This window comes from Mustela putorius, unplaced genomic scaffold (genome assembly GCF_011764305.1).
Source record: "Mustela putorius furo isolate JIRA1106 unplaced genomic scaffold, ASM1176430v1.1 tig00003834_pilon_pilon_pilon, whole genome shotgun sequence".
In the NCBI taxonomy this organism is placed as follows: Eukaryota; Metazoa; Chordata; class Mammalia; order Carnivora; family Mustelidae; genus Mustela; species Mustela putorius.
In genome coordinates this window covers 27,228,170-27,246,147 of record NW_025421987.1, presented here as the reverse complement: position 1 = coordinate 27,246,147, position 17,978 = coordinate 27,228,170, and the positions used below count along the sequence as shown (strand labels likewise).

At 38.3% G+C, this 17,978-nt stretch overlaps 2 protein-coding genes across 44 annotated transcripts in view; one reads left to right on the top strand and one right to left on the bottom strand.

The window, feature by feature from the left end:
• Positions 1 to 17,978, bottom strand: part of TFG (trafficking from ER to golgi regulator) — a 63,249-nt gene that overhangs the window by 4,586 nt on the left and 40,685 nt on the right. The window lies entirely within an intron of this gene.
• Positions 1 to 17,978, top strand: part of LOC101691019 (ABI family member 3 binding protein) — a 248,767-nt gene that overhangs the window by 223,920 nt on the left and 6,869 nt on the right. For all 42 annotated transcript variants that reach the window (XM_013045552.2, XM_013045541.2, XM_013045542.2 and 39 more), the window contains one exon: positions 242 to 350. In XM_013045552.2, the coding sequence (XP_012901006.1) occupies positions 242 to 350 (109 nt within the window). The remainder of the gene's footprint in view (positions 1 to 241; positions 351 to 17,978) is intronic.

The window sequence follows — 17,978 nt, the reverse complement described above, 5'->3', positions numbered from 1 at the left end:
TGTTCCAGTAAAGGGAAAGCAGAAATGGCCAATGAGCAACTCCCAAAATGCTTTGGGACCTTCATCATCCACTGACCATCCCCATCTGGGAATTGCTAATGTGTAAAATCAGTACGCCTCAAGGACTGCAGGCTAAATTGCTCACTTTTATGAGAGTGACTTTATGATGCTGTTTGCCTTAAGAATAATGAAATCAGCCAGGATGTAAAGACAAGTATTTGTTGGCTTTTTCACTTTTCAGAATATGAAGTTATATCCCGAGAAAATGGGTCATTCAGTGGGAAGAACGAGTCTGTTCAAATTACAAATCAAACCTTCTCCACGGTAGAAAATCTAAAACCAGATACAAGGTAAGCCACCTGTGCTATTATAGGTGAATTGTGAGAGTGCGAAAGTCCTAACAAAGGAATGAAACGACATCATCTGTCTTTGTCTTAAGGGACAGTCTAGTTTGCATTTCATTCTTTGGCTTACTGTGCATAGCAGTATATACCTCTAAATCATGTTTTGCAAATACGCAAGTTATTGGTGGGGACACAAGAGCTGACGAGGTGGTCTTGTAAGTTAGCACGCTAGGTGAGAACATTGAAAAATAGAAGATCGTTAATACCAAATGTTGATAATTAAGTACCAAAATTCAGAGAAGGAAAGTTTTGTAGACCAGACACAACTAGAGTGTGTATGTTGTAAATTCAATTTGAAAACAAGAATTTGGCTGCCATGTTGACAAGCGGAGAGCAAGGAAAGAAAAACTATGTAACAGATATAGATGAAAGTTTGTGATAGATAATGCTTCAAATAACTACAGACCATTCCCAGGCATAGCAGTCCTTTGCTTTTGGGATCTTTTTATCACAAACAAATGAGAATCAATTTTTGAAAACAGAAATATATAATATTAACAATACAGTAAACAACTTTTCTTGGCATCTCCTATTACACATTCATACCAGGTTGTTTATATTATTGTGTGGTTTTTGTCATTTCTTTTGAAATATAAAATACCCAATATTCTATCAGCTCATTGTATTGCAAGAAAAATAAGGGCCTTACGCACTTCTAGATATGTAATAGAGAAGGGGTTTTTTTTTGTTTTGTGTTGTTTTGTTTTACATGGATAAATCATCAAATTTGCTGTCCAAGGAGGTTCTCGAATGATACAGCCAAGAATTTACTTAATAAAGACAATGTACTACTCATTTTGGGACTAAATATCACTCTCTGGAAAATCAGTTTCCTTTATCAAACTCCAGAACACTGTTTGATAAGCTATCTATGCATTCAGTTAAAATGAAAACATTCTCACATCTTAAGTTATAGTAAGCCAAGCAAACCAGATCACTTTTCAGAAAGACACAATCAGAAGTTTTCCCAGATTGAATATTTCATAGCTTGATAAAGTTTCTTGGCATTTAAAAAATCAGCAGAGGCAAAGATTGGAACACTAGCATTAGAAATTTCTTATAAATTTTACTTATATCTCTCATTGTCATCAGTTGATTAAATTGAATCAGGTATTGAATATGACACACAAAAGAGCCTTTTTAGTTCTGATAACAAAGAACCTCTTTTAATGTTTTCAGGAAAAAGAGAAGAATCTGGTTCATTCTAGAAGGTTTGCTGTGTATAAAGTGTAGTCTTATACTGCAAATATAATACTTTCCGCAAGCATTTTTTTCTTTAACGTTCTCTATTTTAAGCTGTAATATGGAAAATTTTACAACTGCTAATTTTTTAAAGGCTATAAGTTAGCCAAAATAAGCATGTATTTTAGTAAAAGCCCATTTGATGATCTTGGTTCTGTTTCCTTAGGGAAATTAACAGAGAGAGAGAAACTATTTTTAACATAATTATTTTAAGAAAAGAGCAAAAAAGAAGTTATTTAATTTGGCCTTTTTAATAGGTGGATTTGGGCTTACAGAATGTAGATGTTTTACAGTTTCTTGCTTTTTATTACATTTAATACATTGAAAACCATTTTGAAAAGCATCTAATTTCTAAATGTTCATTGTGTTCCTTTTCTGAATTAGGCAATCCTCAAATCTTCTCAGAGTTTACCTATTAGTCATGATCAGAAGTAGAAAATAATTTTTTCAGTGACATTTTTAAGCCTGACTTGTTTATAAAAGATTTATGTTTCCATTCAGCTAACATTTGTCAAGTGCCAACAGTGTGGTTGGTGTTGTGACTACAAACATGAATAAATGTGGTGCCCGCCCTTGAGAAGCTTGAGGAAGTGGGGTAGTAACCGATAATTAGTAACTGATTATTCTATACAAAGTGGTGAGAATTCTGGTAAAAATATATACAAGTTGCAAGGGAAGTCCAGAGTGGGTGGCACTTTACAAAGTCTGGAGAAGTTAGGAAGACTTCCTGGAGTAGGTGACAACTGGGCTGAGGCTTGAAGAATGTATAGGAAGGAGTTAGCTGGGTAACTGTAGGAGGGAAAAGAAATACCAGAGAGAATAGTTTATGTCCATGCAGAGGTGGAATGGCATGGTTGTGTGCATGAAGAGTCAGCTACTTTCACCAGTGAAAGGGGTGAAAAGTAGACGGAGGCAGTAAAAGCACCAAGAGGTGCAGGTGAGGCTATGGAGGGCCTTCTGTGCTAGATGAGGAAACTTGGTCAATAGATGGGGACACCCAGAAAGATGATAACTGGGAATGGCTTGCTACAAGTTTCATTTTAGTATTGTTATGATTTTGATTTAGATGGAATAATCACTTTTGATACTAAAGCAACTTATAATGAGTAACATTTGGTAGAATTAATCGAACAAAAACTTTTAGTTAATGTCTTGCAAGAGTGCCGTTTTGGCATCTTGCCTAATTGGCCAAAGAGGCACATAGGAGAGAAAAGTACCTCTGGGCTAAGCTGTATTTCATTCTGGAATTACAGGACTAATGAGTCCTGGAGTGTATGTCTAGCTTCTGGTAATAGTTGTTGTAGGACTTATGCTAATTGTTTCTGGAGTTTATAGCCTTGCCCCTTTCACCCCACCCTAAGGTATGTGTCTTGCTTGTTACTCCTGTCCTGATAAAGGCCTGATGGACCTTCTAAGCAGGGACTCCTACAACTACCCAAATCTCAAGACAAGCAAAGCCCAAAGGAGGCTCTTCCTGGACTTGTCTCTAAGAAAAAAAATAATATTAAGTTTTGGAATCCCTGAAATCAGAATCCCATGCCAAGTTTTGCCAGATGCCATAAATGTGGGGCGACTCAGTGTTTCTATTTGCCTTATTTTACATTATTTTTAGAGTTTTATATGATTGAATGAAATCCATTCATATTATTTAAAAAGAAAAAAAGGACTTTCAATATTCATAGCAATGATCTGACTAGGACTGTGCTAATAGTCCCTGATGGATCATGATTTAAAGGTTGTATATTAGCAGTTTGAAAACATTTCCTCACTGGTGACAGATATGATACACATGGATATAAAGGTGCTCTGATGAAAACTGTTTAGTCTACAGTTTGTGGAACTTTGTGGTGACCAAGTAGTTCAGCAGATCCCAGTCCCCAGCGAGTGGGAATGCATTCTGTGCTATCTTCAAGGTAGGCTAGAAATTAATGTGTTTATTTAATAGGCAAAAAACTGTTTTCAGCTGAAATATTATGCGTTGAAACCCCTATTAATCAAAATAATGAGCTAAGGAAGAATAAAGTGAAGTTGAATTGTCATTTAATTTGAGATTTCTGAAGCCTATAATTTATTTCACTATCATTTTCCATCATTTGTCTCGACTGAAAAACGTGAGATCTAAAATAAGGTGATAATTACTGGCCCACCCTTTAATATACCCTGGAAAGGGAGCTCAAAAGATACCCACAGGGAGGGACCAGCCAGTGGCTATCTTGCTGCAGGAGAGTCTGGAGGGCTGCATACCTGGTGCAAGATGTCTCTGTTAGAGAGTGGAGCTCCCTGGCTGTTCTGGGGCACCTGGTTGCAGTTCCAAAGGGGACACAGGAGGGACTTCCCCAGACTAGCCAAGAAATGCTTGCAGCTCCTGTGGGCTTTGGTCATAACTTTGCATGGGAAGAGGGGCCATGGGGTGGAGTCATAGCTGTTTTAGTCAGGTGCAGCAGGAGAGATGAGCTGACAGAGGTGCACTGCGGTGCCACATCTCCTTCTCTTTCTTTGCAGGACTCCTCTCTCACCCCCTAGCCCTAAAATACTAAGAAAATATCAATATGCTGAATCAGTACCCAAATAGCCCACTCCCCAATGTTTATTTTCCATTTATTTGCCCCATGAAACCTCAACGTGTGGCTTTTGCGGGGCTGAAAGAAAAAGAAAAATACAAAGAAGAGCCTCTCCTATCTGTAGCCAACCACCTGGTGTGCAAAGACCACTATGATTATTTTTAGTTCTGTGAACAGAAGGACTGATCAAGTATCTGTCCAACAATAAGTCTTGTACCCCTGCTTAAGGGGACCAGAAGGATGAAGTAACTAATTGATCTCAAAGTCTCTCTTGCTTCTAAAATGATGCAGTCTTATCATATCCAAAGACATCACAGAATCAGTGGGAAACTGGAACTGAAAATAAACCCCAAATCTAGGTTAAGTCTTACAACAAGCATAATTATCCTGATGAACCATTTTTCTTTGAGTTTATATCTGTGGTCCTTAATTGGTTTTCAGGCAAACTGTTTCTAGCACACATTTGGACAATCCATTGATAAGCTAGGTTCTTCCTGATGAACAGGTTGGACAATATAGATGGACACACACAATCGCTATATAGAAAAAAAAAAAAAAAACAGCCCATAATCTCTTCTCATGAGCCCTTCTATCCTAACTTGACTAAAAAGCTAAAAAATCCGTTGTGTGTGCCAGATATACATGTGGCCCAGCAATTTCCTATGGAAAATGTATTCTGTCTGGTGATTAAGATATAAATCAATTTCACTTAACATATTCATGTGCTTCTGTCCTCTGTAGCCTGGGAGGTTTCTGGGGAACAGTTCTTCCTCTAAAACTAAAACATACTGAAGTTTCCTATAGCTGACAAGCAAAGACAGTTTGGGGCGACCGCTTGTGTTGTTTGATTTAATAAAATCTTGGCGCTAAAAGTAAACTGAATAGAGGCAGCAACTTCTCATAAACTCTAACTCTGGCTGAACAAAGCAGGCATGTGGAATAGCCATTATGCTCTTATTCACAATATTTTTGTGAAATTCTGGCCTCTGCAGATTCCGTATTAATTTTCTACATCTTTTCTCATGGGTTTTATAGAAAAGAATAAAATAAACTAACAGAGCATTAGGCACTTTACTGAGTTTCCTTGTAGGTGTGGGTAGCAGGACAATTGCTTCATCATTAAGAAAGAAAGAAATTTAGGGGATTGCTTAGTTTTGCAAATTTTCTCCTGGCAGAAGTAGAGCTAAGAGCATGGAACTTCACTAGTCTATAAAGAGAGCAATTATTCATTCACATAAATATATTATTTTCATTACTTTTCACTTAGAATTCCTTAGTGGGGGGGGGTGTGCCAAAAATGTACTGTAACACTATAGACTTGGAGTGCAGCCCAGATCTGGAATTTCTTGTTCCTATAGAAATGGGAGATACAGGAATGTCCCTGAGGACATACTGGGCAGCTGATTGATGATACCTGATGGCTGCTGATGCCTTGCCCCTCTGCCCTCTGTCCCTGATCAGAACTTATTTTGTCCTCTAAAAAATGTCCTTGCAGCTCTGCCCTTTTGCTCCTTATCTGTATTCCCAGGTCAATACAAGGTCTACATGAGTCAGGTGTCCAGAAGTGCCTGGAGAACTGATTGATTGGATTTCTCATTCCTTATTGGAGTGCCTGTCACTCATTTTTTCATATTCCACTTTTCCATTTATTTCTCCCTGACTGAAGCCTTACCTGACAAGGGCTCAAATATTTCAAGGCTACCTCGGGGTAAAATTAGCTAACCAAACCACTCAGACCAATAAGCAGGTACAGGGTGGCTTTTTTATATAAAAAAGGCAGGTTGCTTGAACTTTGAGACTTTTGCTATAGTGGAAATCAACTTTTTAAATCAATGGGAATATATAAGTAAAAAGTTCACAAATAATGAAAACTATAGTTTAGCTCTATTATAAGCAAATTAGAGGGAAGGTTTTATAGAAACAAAGGCAGGGAAGGCAGCAAATGACAGAAAAAATGGTCTATCCTAACCAAACTCGAAGGTTAGCTCAGATTAGATCCTACAGTTTGGAGTATCCCCATCTCTGACAGTTTTGCCCATAAACTATAGATCCTACTGTTTGACACCCTAGTTTTTCACTTTTCTATGAGTTGGTATTTAAATCTTAGGTTGATTTTCGCAGTTGTTCTTGAATGCTACCCTCTATTACCCACTCCTCTGGAATAATGTTTTAGCACTTTCTAGACTCTTTATTGAACTCCTAAAACTTTTCATTATTGTTTTTTCTCAGCCTCTTAGCCAGCCAAAATATGGAGATATTTTGATGGCAGGCAGAAAGATTCATCTGCTGAATTTTTATTCTTCCCAATAACCCCATAGCTATACCCTTATTGTAAACTTCACAATCTCAAACGAGAGTATGTACATAAAGAAGAGTTCTGCCTTGAGAATTCTATGGCAGTATTTGTCAAGTTCCCTGATAATAAAATCACCTTTAAAAATTATACTAGAGGGCGCCTGGGTGGCTCAGTGGGTTAAGCCGCTGCCTTCGGATCAGGTCATGATCTCAGGGTCCTGGGATCGAGTCCCGCATCGGGCTCTCTGCTCAGCAGGGAGCCTGCTTCTCTCTCTCTCTCTCTCTCTCTCTCTGCCTGCCTCTCCATCTACTTGTGATCTCTCTCTGTTAAATAAATAAAATCTTTAAAAAAAATTATACTAGAGAATATTTATAATCACTTAATATGTACCAGACACCTTGCTTTTATATATGTTATTTCTTCACAAAAAAACTCAAAAGGTGCTTTTATACCCTTAAATAACATTATCCTCCTTTTTATGTAGGAAAAAATTGAGATTCACAGAGTTTAAGGAACGTACCTTAAAGTCACATATCAGTGAGCTGTGAACCCAAGTCTTTGTGGTTCCACAGCCCAGGACCTTAGCCACAGCACCTTGCTGCCTTCTGAGAGGGAGGCTCAGGAAGACTGGTTTTGTTTGGATATTCCCACCGGGGCAGAACCTGGCATGGCATTCTGCCAGTGGTGTTTGTTACTCACTTGGCTTGTCCTTGGAGAGATAGAGGCTTGACTACAGTCATCATCTGGACTGTACTCCATTTAGATACTGGTTTTGATGACACAGGCCTTATAAATGGCTTTTTAAAATTCTTTTTTTTTTTTAGAGACAGAGTGAGTGTAAGAGAGGAGAAGGGCAGGGAGAGAGGGAGAGTGAGAATCTTAAGCAGACTCCATGCTTAGTGCAGAGCCTGACCTCACATCCCTGAATCAGAGTCAGACGCTTAATTGACTGAGCCACCAAGGTGCCACAAATTAAATTTTCATTTTTATCTGAAATATATGTATATGGTTTTAAAAGTCAAATGCTACAAAGCTCTTCATTACTCTTCCTAAATTCTACTCCGCAGAAGCAACAATTTTCTTTTTTTTTTTCAGCTTTATTATGGGAAAATTGACCAAACTGTAAGGTATTTTAAGTACATACAATTTGATGATTTGATATACATTATGAAATTATTTCCTCCCCCCACAATCAGGTTAACTAACACAACCATCACCTTGTATATTAACCTATTTAGAGGTTGAGGGTGACAACATTTAAAGTCTAGTCTTAGCACATTTCAATCATACAATACAGTGTTATCAATGATAGTTACCGTATTCTACATTAGATCCTCAGATCTTACACATCTTGTAACTGAAAATTTGTACCCTTTGCCAAGATTTGTTTCCCCCAATCCCTGGCAACCACTTTCCTACTCTTTCTGTGAGTCTGACTTTTTTTGAGATTCAACATATCAGGGATACCATGCAAGGGTTCCCATTACTCCACATCCTCACCAGCACGTGTTCTTTACCATTTGTCTTTTTGTTACTAGACATCCTAACAGGTGTGAGATGATAATTCACTGTGCTTTTGATTTGCATCTCCCGGACAGCTAGTAATGTTGAGCACTTTTTCATACCGGTTGGCCATCTGTATTTCTTCAGAAAAAATTGCCTATTTAGGTCCTTCGCCAAGTTTTTTTTATATATATATATATATATAAACATGTATTTTTATCCCCAGGGGAACAGGTCTGTGAATCGCCAGGTTTACATACTTCACAGCGCTCACCAAAGCACATACCCTCCCCAATGTCCATAACCCCACCCCCCTTCTCCCAAACCCCCACCCCCCCAGCAACCCTCAGTTTGTTTTGTAAGATTAAGAGTCACTTATGATTTGTCTCCCTCCCAATCCCATCTTGTTTCATTGATTCTTCTCCTACCCACTTAAGCCCCCATGTTGCATCACCACTTCCTCATATCAGGGAGATCATATGATAGTTGTCTTTCTCTGCTTGACTTATTTCGCTAAGCATGATACGCTCTAGTTCCACCCATGTTGTCGCAAATGGCAAGATTTCATTTCTTTTGATGGCTGCATAGTATTCCATTGTGTATATATACCACATCTTCTTGATCCATTCATCTGTTGATGGACATCTAGGTTCTTTCCATAGTTTGGCTATTGTGGACATTGCTGCTATAAACATTCGGGTGCACGTGCCCCTTTGGATCACTACGTTTGTATCTTTAGGGTAAATACCCAATAGTGCAATTGCTGGGTCATAGGGCAGTTCTATTTTAACCTTCACCAAGTTTTTAATTCAGTTATTTTTCTGTTATTGAGTTGTATATGTTCCCTTTATATTTTGTTTATTAGCCCCTTATCACATACATGTTTTATAAATATTTTCTCCCATTCTATAGGTTGCCTTTTCTTTATGTTGATGGTTTCCTTTGCTGTGCAGAAGGCTCTTAGTTTTATGTAGTCTCATTTCTCTTAGCTTCTGTTGCCTTTACTTTTGGTATCAAATTAAAAAAAAAAAATCATTGCCAAGTCTGATGTCAAGGAGATTACCCCCTAGGTTTTCTTCCATAGGTTTTCTGGTTGCAGATCTTAGAGTCAAGTGTTTAATCCATTTTGAGTTAATTTTGTGTATGGTATAAAATAGTGGTCCAGTTTCATTCCCTTGCATGTAGCTGTCCAGTTTTCCCAACACCAGTTATTTGAAAAGACAGACTATCTTTTTCCCCAATTGTATATTCTTGTCTCCTTTGTCATAAATTCACTGTGTAGGGGTGAGCTTATTTCTGTGTTCTCTATTATGTTCCATTGATTTACGTATCTGTTTTTTATACCAATACCATACTATTTTTGATGACTAAAGCTTTGTAATATAGCTGGGAATCCAGGACCATGAGGCCATCAGCTCCATTCTTCCTCAAAATGACCTGGGCCATTCTGGGTCTTCTGTGATTCCATACAAACTACAGGATTCATTGTTGTATTTTTGTGAAAAATGCCATTGAATTTTGATAGCAATTGCATTGAATCTATAGAATGCTTTGGCTAGTAGGGAAATTTTAACATTAATTCTTCTAATCCATTAACATGGGATGTCTTTCCGTGAATTTATGTTTTCCTCAGTTCCTTTCTTTTTTCTTACGGTTTTCAGTGTACAAATCTTTTACCTTCTTAGATAAATATACTCCTAAGTATTTTATTCTTTTTGATGCTATTAGAAATGGGATTGTCTTCTTCATTTCTCTTTTTGAAAGTTCATTGTCGGTATATGAAAACACAACTTATTTTTGTATACTGATTGTGTATCCTGCAACTTGACCAAATTTGTTTATTCTAACAGTATTTTGGTAGAATCTTTAGGGTTTTCTATATATAAAACCACGTCATCCACAAATAGAGATAGTTGTACTTCTTCCTTTCTGATTTGGATGCCAGTACTTGCTTCCCACCGCCCCCACCCCCAATTGCTCTGGCTAGGATTTCCAGTATTATGTCAAATGAAAGTGGCAAGAAGCGGCATCCTGGTCTTGTTCCTGACTGAGAGGGAAAGGTTTCAGCATTTCACTCTTGGGTCTGATGTTAGCTATGGGCTTGTCATTTATGGTCTTAATTATGTTGAGATGTGTTCCCTCCATACCACTTTTTTGAGAGTTTTTGTCGTGAAAGTGTGTTGATTTTCATCTAATGCTTTTCTACATCTACTGACTTTATATGGATTATCCCTCACCTTATTGAATGGTATACATCACATTGACTGATTTGTGGTGGTTTAACCATCTTTGTATCCCTGGACTGAATCCCACTTGTTCATGTTCTGTTCAGGTTATCTGTTTATCGTTCAGTCTTGGTAAGTTTTTTGTTTCTAGGAATGTATCCATTTTTTTTCTAAATTACACAATTTGTTACAGTATAATCTGTTATAGTAGCCTCTTATTTGGGGGGAATCAGTTGTAATGTCTTCTCTCTCATTTCAGATTTTATTTAGTCTTCTTTTTTCTTAACTGAAGTTTCATCAATTTTGTTTATCTTTTAAAAAACCAGCTCTTAGTTTCATTGATCTTTTTTATTGTTTTTCTGGTCTCTATTTCATTTATTTCTATTCTGATCTTTGTTATTTCCTCTCTTCTGCCAACTTTGGGCTTACTTTGTTCTTTTTGTAGTTCTTTGAGCTGTAAAGTTAGGTTGTTTATTTGGTGTCTTAATGTAGGTATTCATCATTATATATTTCCCCTTTTTTTTTTTAAAGATTTTTTTTTTATTTATTTGTTAGAGAGAGAGATACAGAGCGCAAACACAGGCAGACAGAGTGGCAGGCTAGAGGCAGAGGGAGAAGCAGGCTCCCTGCCAAGCAAGGAGCCCGATGTGGGACTCGATCCCAGGACGCTGGGATCATGACCTGAGCCGAAGGCAGCTGCTTAACCAACTGAGCCACCCAGGCGTCCCATATTTCCCCTTTTTAATTGCTTTTGCTGTATCTTGTAGTTTGCATATGTTGTATTTCCATTTTCATTTGACTCAAGATATTTTTGACTACTCTTTTGATTTCTTCTTGGATCCATTGGTTGTTCAGGAGCATATTGTTTAAACTCCACATATTTGTGACTTTTCCAGTTTTCTTCATCTAAGTGATTTCTAGTTTCTGACCATGATTAGAAAAAAACATTGATATGATTTCAGTTTTCTTTAGTTTTTCAATACTTCATTTGTGGCCTAAAATATGATCCATCCTGAAGAATGTTACATGTGTGCTTAAGAATATGTATTCCAATGGAATGTTCTGTAAATGTCTGTTAGATCTTTCTAGTCCAAGGTGTCATTTTAAGTCCAATGTTTCACTATGATTTTGTCTGAATGGTACCCCACTTTCTTTGCTCTCTATCTGAATGGTATATCTTTTTCCACCCCCTTCACTTTCAGTCTATATGTATCGTTATAGCTGAAGTGAGTCTCTTATTTACTCTTATTTACTTGGTTCTTGTTTTTTTTTGTTTGTTTGTTTGTTTGTTTTTTTTTTCTTTGAGCCACTCTCTGTACTTGGATTGGAGAATTTTGTCTATTGACATTTGAAGTAATTATTGGTAGGTTTGGACTTACTGTGGCTATTTTGTTCATTGTTTTCGGTTATAATTCTTTTGTTCTTTATTTCCTCTTTTGTGCTCTTTCCTAGTGATTTGATGATTGCCTGTAGAGGTTTACTTGATTGCTTTCTCTTAATCTTCTATGTATCTACCATGGGAAACTGCTGTTGTTAACGTGAGGCTTACACAGACCATTTATGACAGTCTATTTTAAGCTAGTAACAATTTAACTTCAAACGCATACAAAAGCTCTACACCTTTACACTCTCCCCTCCACATTGCTTTTGCTATCACAACTTACTTTTTTTACATTGTAATCCTTAACAAATTGTTACATCATTATTTTTAATACTCTCCTCTTTTAACCTTCACATTAGAGTTGTAAGTTATTTGCCCGACTATGATTACATTAGAATGTTCTGAATATAACTATGTATTTATCTTTACTGGTGAGTTTTATACTTTTCTATGTTTTCTTGTGACTAATGGGCATCCTCTATTTCAGCCAGGACTCTCTAACCTTTCTTGTAAGGTCAGTGTAGTGGGGATGAATTTGCAACTTTTGTTTGGGAAACTCTCCCTCTCCTTCAATTCTGAAGGACAATTTTGCTGGGTAGTTTTTTGTTAGTTAGTTTTAACTTCAACATATTGAATATGTCAGATCCACTCTCTTCTGGCCTGAATGTTTCTGCTGAAAAATCTGCTGATAATATTATGGAACTTCCTCTGTATGAAACAAGGTGCTTTCCTCTTGCTTCTTTTAGATTCTCTCCTTGTCTTGAACTTTTGGCAGTTTAATTATAGCATGTCTCAGTGTGGATATATTTCAATTCTCCATATGATACTCTCAATAGATGCTGAAAAAGCATTTGACAAAGTACAGCATCCCTTCCTGATCAAAACTCTTCAAAGTGTAGGGATAGAGGGCACATACCTCAATATCATCAAAGCCATCTATGAAAAACCCACCGCAAATATCATTCTCAATGGAGAAAAACTGAAAGCTTTTCCACTAAGGCCAGGAACACGGCAGGGATGTCCATTATCACCATTGCTATTCAACATAGTACTAGAGGTCCTAGCCTCAGCAATCAGACAACAAAAGGAAATTAAAGGCATCCAAATCGGCAAAGAAGAAGTCAAATTATCACTCTTCGCAGATGATATGATACTATATGTGGAAAACCCAAAAGACTCCACTCCAAAACTGCTAGAACTTATACAGGAATTCAGTAAAGTGTCAGGATATAAAATCAATGCACAGAAATCAGTTGCATTTCTCTACACCAACAGCAAGACAGAAGAAAGGGAAATTAAGGAGTCAATCCCATTTACAATTGCACCCAAAACCATAAGATACCTAGGAATAAACCTAACCAAAGAGACACAGAATCTATACTCAGAAAACTATAAAGTACTCATGAAAGAAATTGAGGAAGACACAAAGAAATGGAAAAATGTTCCATGCTCCTGGATTGGAAGAATAAATATTGTGAAAATGTCGATGCTACCTAAAGCAATCTACACATTTAATGCAATTCCTATCAAAGTACCATCCATCTTTTTCAAAGAAATGGAACAAATAATTCTAAAATTTATATGGAACCAGAAAAGACCTCGAATAGCTAAAGGGATATTGAAAAAGAAAGCCAACGTTGGTGGCATCACAATCCCGGACTTCAAGCTCTATTACAAAGCTGTCATCATCAAGACAGCATGGTACTGGCACAAAAACAGACCCATAGATCAATGGAACAGAATAGAGAGCCCAGAAATAGACTCTCAACTCTATGGTCAACTAATCTTCGACAAAGCAGGAAAGAATGTCCAATGGAAAAAAGACAGCCTCTTCAATAAATGGTGCTGGGAAAATTGGACAGCCACATGCAGAAAAATGAAATTGGACCATTTCCTTACACCACACACAAAAATAGACTCTTTCAATTCTCCAAATGGAACTCCTTGGACTTCTTGGCAATGGATGTCTGTTTCTTTCTCCAGGTTAAGGAAGATTTTAGCCAGTATTTCTTTACATTAGCTTTCTGCCCCTTTCTCTCTTGATCCTCCTTCTTGGACAGGGCCCTATAATGCGTATCTTGGTCTGCTTGATGGTGTCTGGTATGTCTCTTAGCTATTTTCACTTTTTTATCTTTTGGCTCCTCGGATTGGATGAATTCCTCTAGCCTGTCTTCAGGTTTGCTGACCCTTTGGTACAGGTCATCTAGTCTGCTCTTGAACTTCCTCTAATGGATTTTTCAGTTCAGTTATTGTATCTTTAGCTAAGTGATTTGTTTGGTACTTTTTATTTTACTTTTTTTTTAAGATTTTATTTATTTATTTGACAGAGAGAGAGAGAGCACAAGCAGGGGGAGTAGCAGGCAGAGAGAGAGAGAGGGAGAAGCAGGCTCCCCACAGAGTAGGAAGCCCGATGGGGGGCTTGATCCCAGGACCCTGGGATCATGACCTGGGCCGAAGGCAGAGGCTTAGCCCACTGAGCCACCCAGGTGCCCCTGTTTGGTACTTTTTAAATAGTCTCTCTTCACTGAAATTCTTGCTTTGTTCAGGAATTTGCCTTTTGACCTTGGTAAGCATCTTTACAACTATTACTTTTAATTCGCAGGTAAATCACTATCTATTCCATTGAGATCTGTTCCTGTAGATTTTCCTTGTTTTGTGTGAAGCATAGTCTTCTGTTTCTTCAATTTCCTTCTTTGTTCATTTCTGCACATTAGCTAAAACAGCCACCTCTCCCAGTCTTGACAGAATGGTCCTGTGTAGGAAATGAATCTCTTGAATCAGTCCACCCCAAGGTCCTAGCTGTCCCTCAAACCTCTGAGCTTGTCCAAAACACCTGCTTTGTTATTAGTGGCTCCATACCTGAGGGTGCTCCCAAATCCATCAGCGTCCCAAAGGAGAGACTTGTAATCAGCACCTGGACGCAGCCTAATTATAAACTAGACCCTCTGCAGCTAGGATACTATGTACTTAATCCCCCACCAGAGAGACCCTGGAAGATGGGCATTTTTGCCTGTTCCCTCTGTGCTGGGCCCAGGATATAGCCAGCAGGAGAGCTCCTGTAACTGTTTAAAAAAAAAAAAAATGCTTTGTGTGCTACAGTATTATGGGACTTAAGAATGCAAACACAATCAGTTCACAGAGCCAAGCAAGTGGGGACATCCCTTGAATAGCAGCTACAAAAGCTAAGGTGCCAGATATTTGTACACTCCTTCCAGGGAGATGCTGTTGACTTAGCTGTACTGTTGCAGCAGGCTGGAGGGAGGGGACAAAGAAAGTGCCAACAGTTTCCCAGCTTCTGGTTAGGATTGCAGCCAGCCAATACATACGTACTATAGTTGAAAGCTTCACCCTCAGATAGCAGGGTTTTTTTTTTTTAAACTTTTTAAATACAACTTAGTTAACATAAAGTGTATTATTAGTTTCAGAAGTAGAATTTAGTGATTCATCAGTGGCATATTACCCCCAGGGCTCATTACATCAAGTGCCCTTTTTTTAAAAAAAAGATTTTATTTATTTGCCAGGGACAGAGAGAGAGAGAGAGAGCACAAGCAGGGAGAGTGGCAGGCAGAGGCAGAGAGAGAAGCAGGCTCCCTGCTGAGCAAGGAGCCTGAAGCAGGACTCGATCCCAGGACCCTGGGATCGTGACCTAAGCCGAAGGCAGTGGCTTAACCAACTGAGCCTCCCAGACGTCCCTCAAGTGCACTCTTAATGTCCAACTATCACCCAATTACCCCATCCCCTCACCCCTCTCTCCTCCGGGAACCTTCAGTTTGTTCCCTCTAGTTAAGAGTCTTTTGTGGTTTTTATCTTATTTTTCCTTCCCTTCCCTATGTTCATCAGATAGGTTTTTAAAGTATGAAAATAAACCTCTTGGGGAATACTGGTATAGGGTGGTTTTGCCTATTCCCTCTGTGCTGAGCCCTGGGAGGTTAGGTGGTTAAGAACTGCTTCTTGGCTACAGGTCCGAGGGACTTGTGACTGGAAGCCCTATTGGCTTTTAGAAGTAGGTGTTTATGGGCTTCATCCCTCAGGTGGGAGTCTTAAAAGTTGGGGTATTAGATGTGATGTCCATACCCTATGCTCCTCATGGAGAAGCTAGGAGTTGGGGATTTGCTGCCAATTAGAGGACACTATGCCAGCAGCAGGGTTTATGGCAAGAGTGTGTCTCAGCCTTTCCTACCCATTTCAATGTGGGTGTTCTTTCATTTACCCGGGGTGTATGAGCTGCTGGGCTAGTTTCTGGATCTTTCAGAGAGAACTCCTCCGTGTGCAGCTGTACATATGATGTGCCTGTGGGAGGAGAGGAGCTCAGGAACCTATTTCCCCATCTTAGTCAGCTCTCCTCCATGTTCAATTGCTTGCACTATTTCTTCTGTTAATTAAATCCGTATTTCTAGACTGACCATTTCTCAAAAATGCAAAATACTTCATTTCTTCGTTCCATATCTCCTAGAATCCCTCACCATCCTTTTGTCCCCATCTCCTACATCCTTTTCATTTATATCCTTTGTCGTCTTTTACTCCCTTCCTTTGTGGCATTCCTTGAGAAATAGATCTTTAGTGTAGATGATTATGGAAGAGGATGTTTTTGAGTTCTTCTATGTCTGGAAATAGCCTTTCTTTTACTGATGGCGTTGTTTAAGTGGACAGACTTTAGAATGAAGAGAAGACTTTTGAAGGCATTGTTCCATTGTTTTAAGTATTTTCTTTATTTTAGAGATAGAGAGGGGAAAGCAAAGGGAGGAGCAGAGGGAGAGGAACAGGAAGATTCCACACTGACAGCAAAGCCTAACATGGGGCTTGATCTCACAACCCTGAGATCATGACCTGAGCTGAAATCAAGAGTCAGATGCTTACCTGACTGTGCCACCCAGGGTGCCTCTGTTACATAGTTTTCTGACTTCCATTGCTAAGAGGTCAAATGCTATTCTGAGTCTGGATCCTTTGAATGGGACCTATTTTCTTCTCAGAAACATTTAAGATCTTGTCTCTAGCCCAGTGATCTAAAATTTTTCAACTTGTCTGCTTTGGTTAGTCTCTTTTCTTTTTTTAACTTTTGCTGAGAGTATAGAGCTTTTAAATCTGGAAGCCCATGTCTCTAAGCTCTGAGAAATTATTTACTTTCTAGGATAATTGTGCACCCTTTTCACCTCCTCTCTCTTCTGGAATCTACTAGTTAGGTGTTACAATCCCTAGAAAAATCAGATTTCCTTATTTTTGCTCACTTTTCATCTGAGTTTTTGTCCTTGTATTTGTAACATTTTAACTTGATCTTCTAAACTATTAAATGTTTTATTCTTTCAAAAACAATGTCTTTTATGAAAATTTTTAATAGCATGCTCATTCCCTACGTGAAATCAGTATCTTCTGAAACATTACTCTTAGACCTAGAGTGTCATAAATTTCGTGATAGAATGTGCTGAGAAAGATTTTGCCACTTCAAATATTTTCTTCGTATAGGGTTTGAACACCCAAAAATATATGCCTCTTAAGTTCTCCTGTTAATTAATTTTAAATGATTTCTTCAAAACTTGTTAAGTATCATAAAGTGTTGGCAAGAAACAGAGAAAGTAGCTTATGAACATCTGCGGCATGCTACAAATGGAACTGCAGTGTAAATAACTGTGAAATAAAAAGACATGGAGATGGTTCCGGCAAGCAGACTTGGCCAAAGCACAGGGTTTTTGGCAATGGCTTGGAATGTGGAATGCATTGCCCACTTAAATCAAGGTCCAGATGCTCGTTATTTCTTTTTTTCCAGTTTCCATTCACCATAATAGGGGTGTGTGTGTGTGTGTGTGTGTTTTAAGGTCTTCAGGCCTCTGAGCAAGAATTCAATCTTTAAAAAATGTTCCATGCTCAAGCAACATCTTATATACATGCCATTTATTTAAATGAGTGACATGGATGGTTTTATATTGGCATTCTTATTGCAAATGATAATGGTACCTTGTATCAGTTGATTAAGTTTATAAAATGCTTTGATATGTAGTCTCTCACTAAAAACCCTGGAAGTTTTAATCCTCATTGCAATTTGTAAAAGCAGATGGTAATAGCACAATGATTAAGAATCTCATTGTTCTGGGATGCCTGGGTGGCTCAGTTGGTTGGACGACTGCCTTCGGCTCAGGTCATGATCCTGGAGTCCCGGGATCGAGTCCCGCATCAGACTCCCAGCTCCATGGGGAGTCTGCTTCTCTCTCTGACCTTCTCCTTGTTCATGCTCTCTCTCACTGTCTCTCTCTCAAGTAAATAAATAAAATCTTTAAAAAAAAAAAAAAAGAATCTCATTGTTCTTAACTGAAAAATAGGGTAACACTGATCTTGTAGTGTTTGTATGTTGTTACTTTATATATGTACAATTAA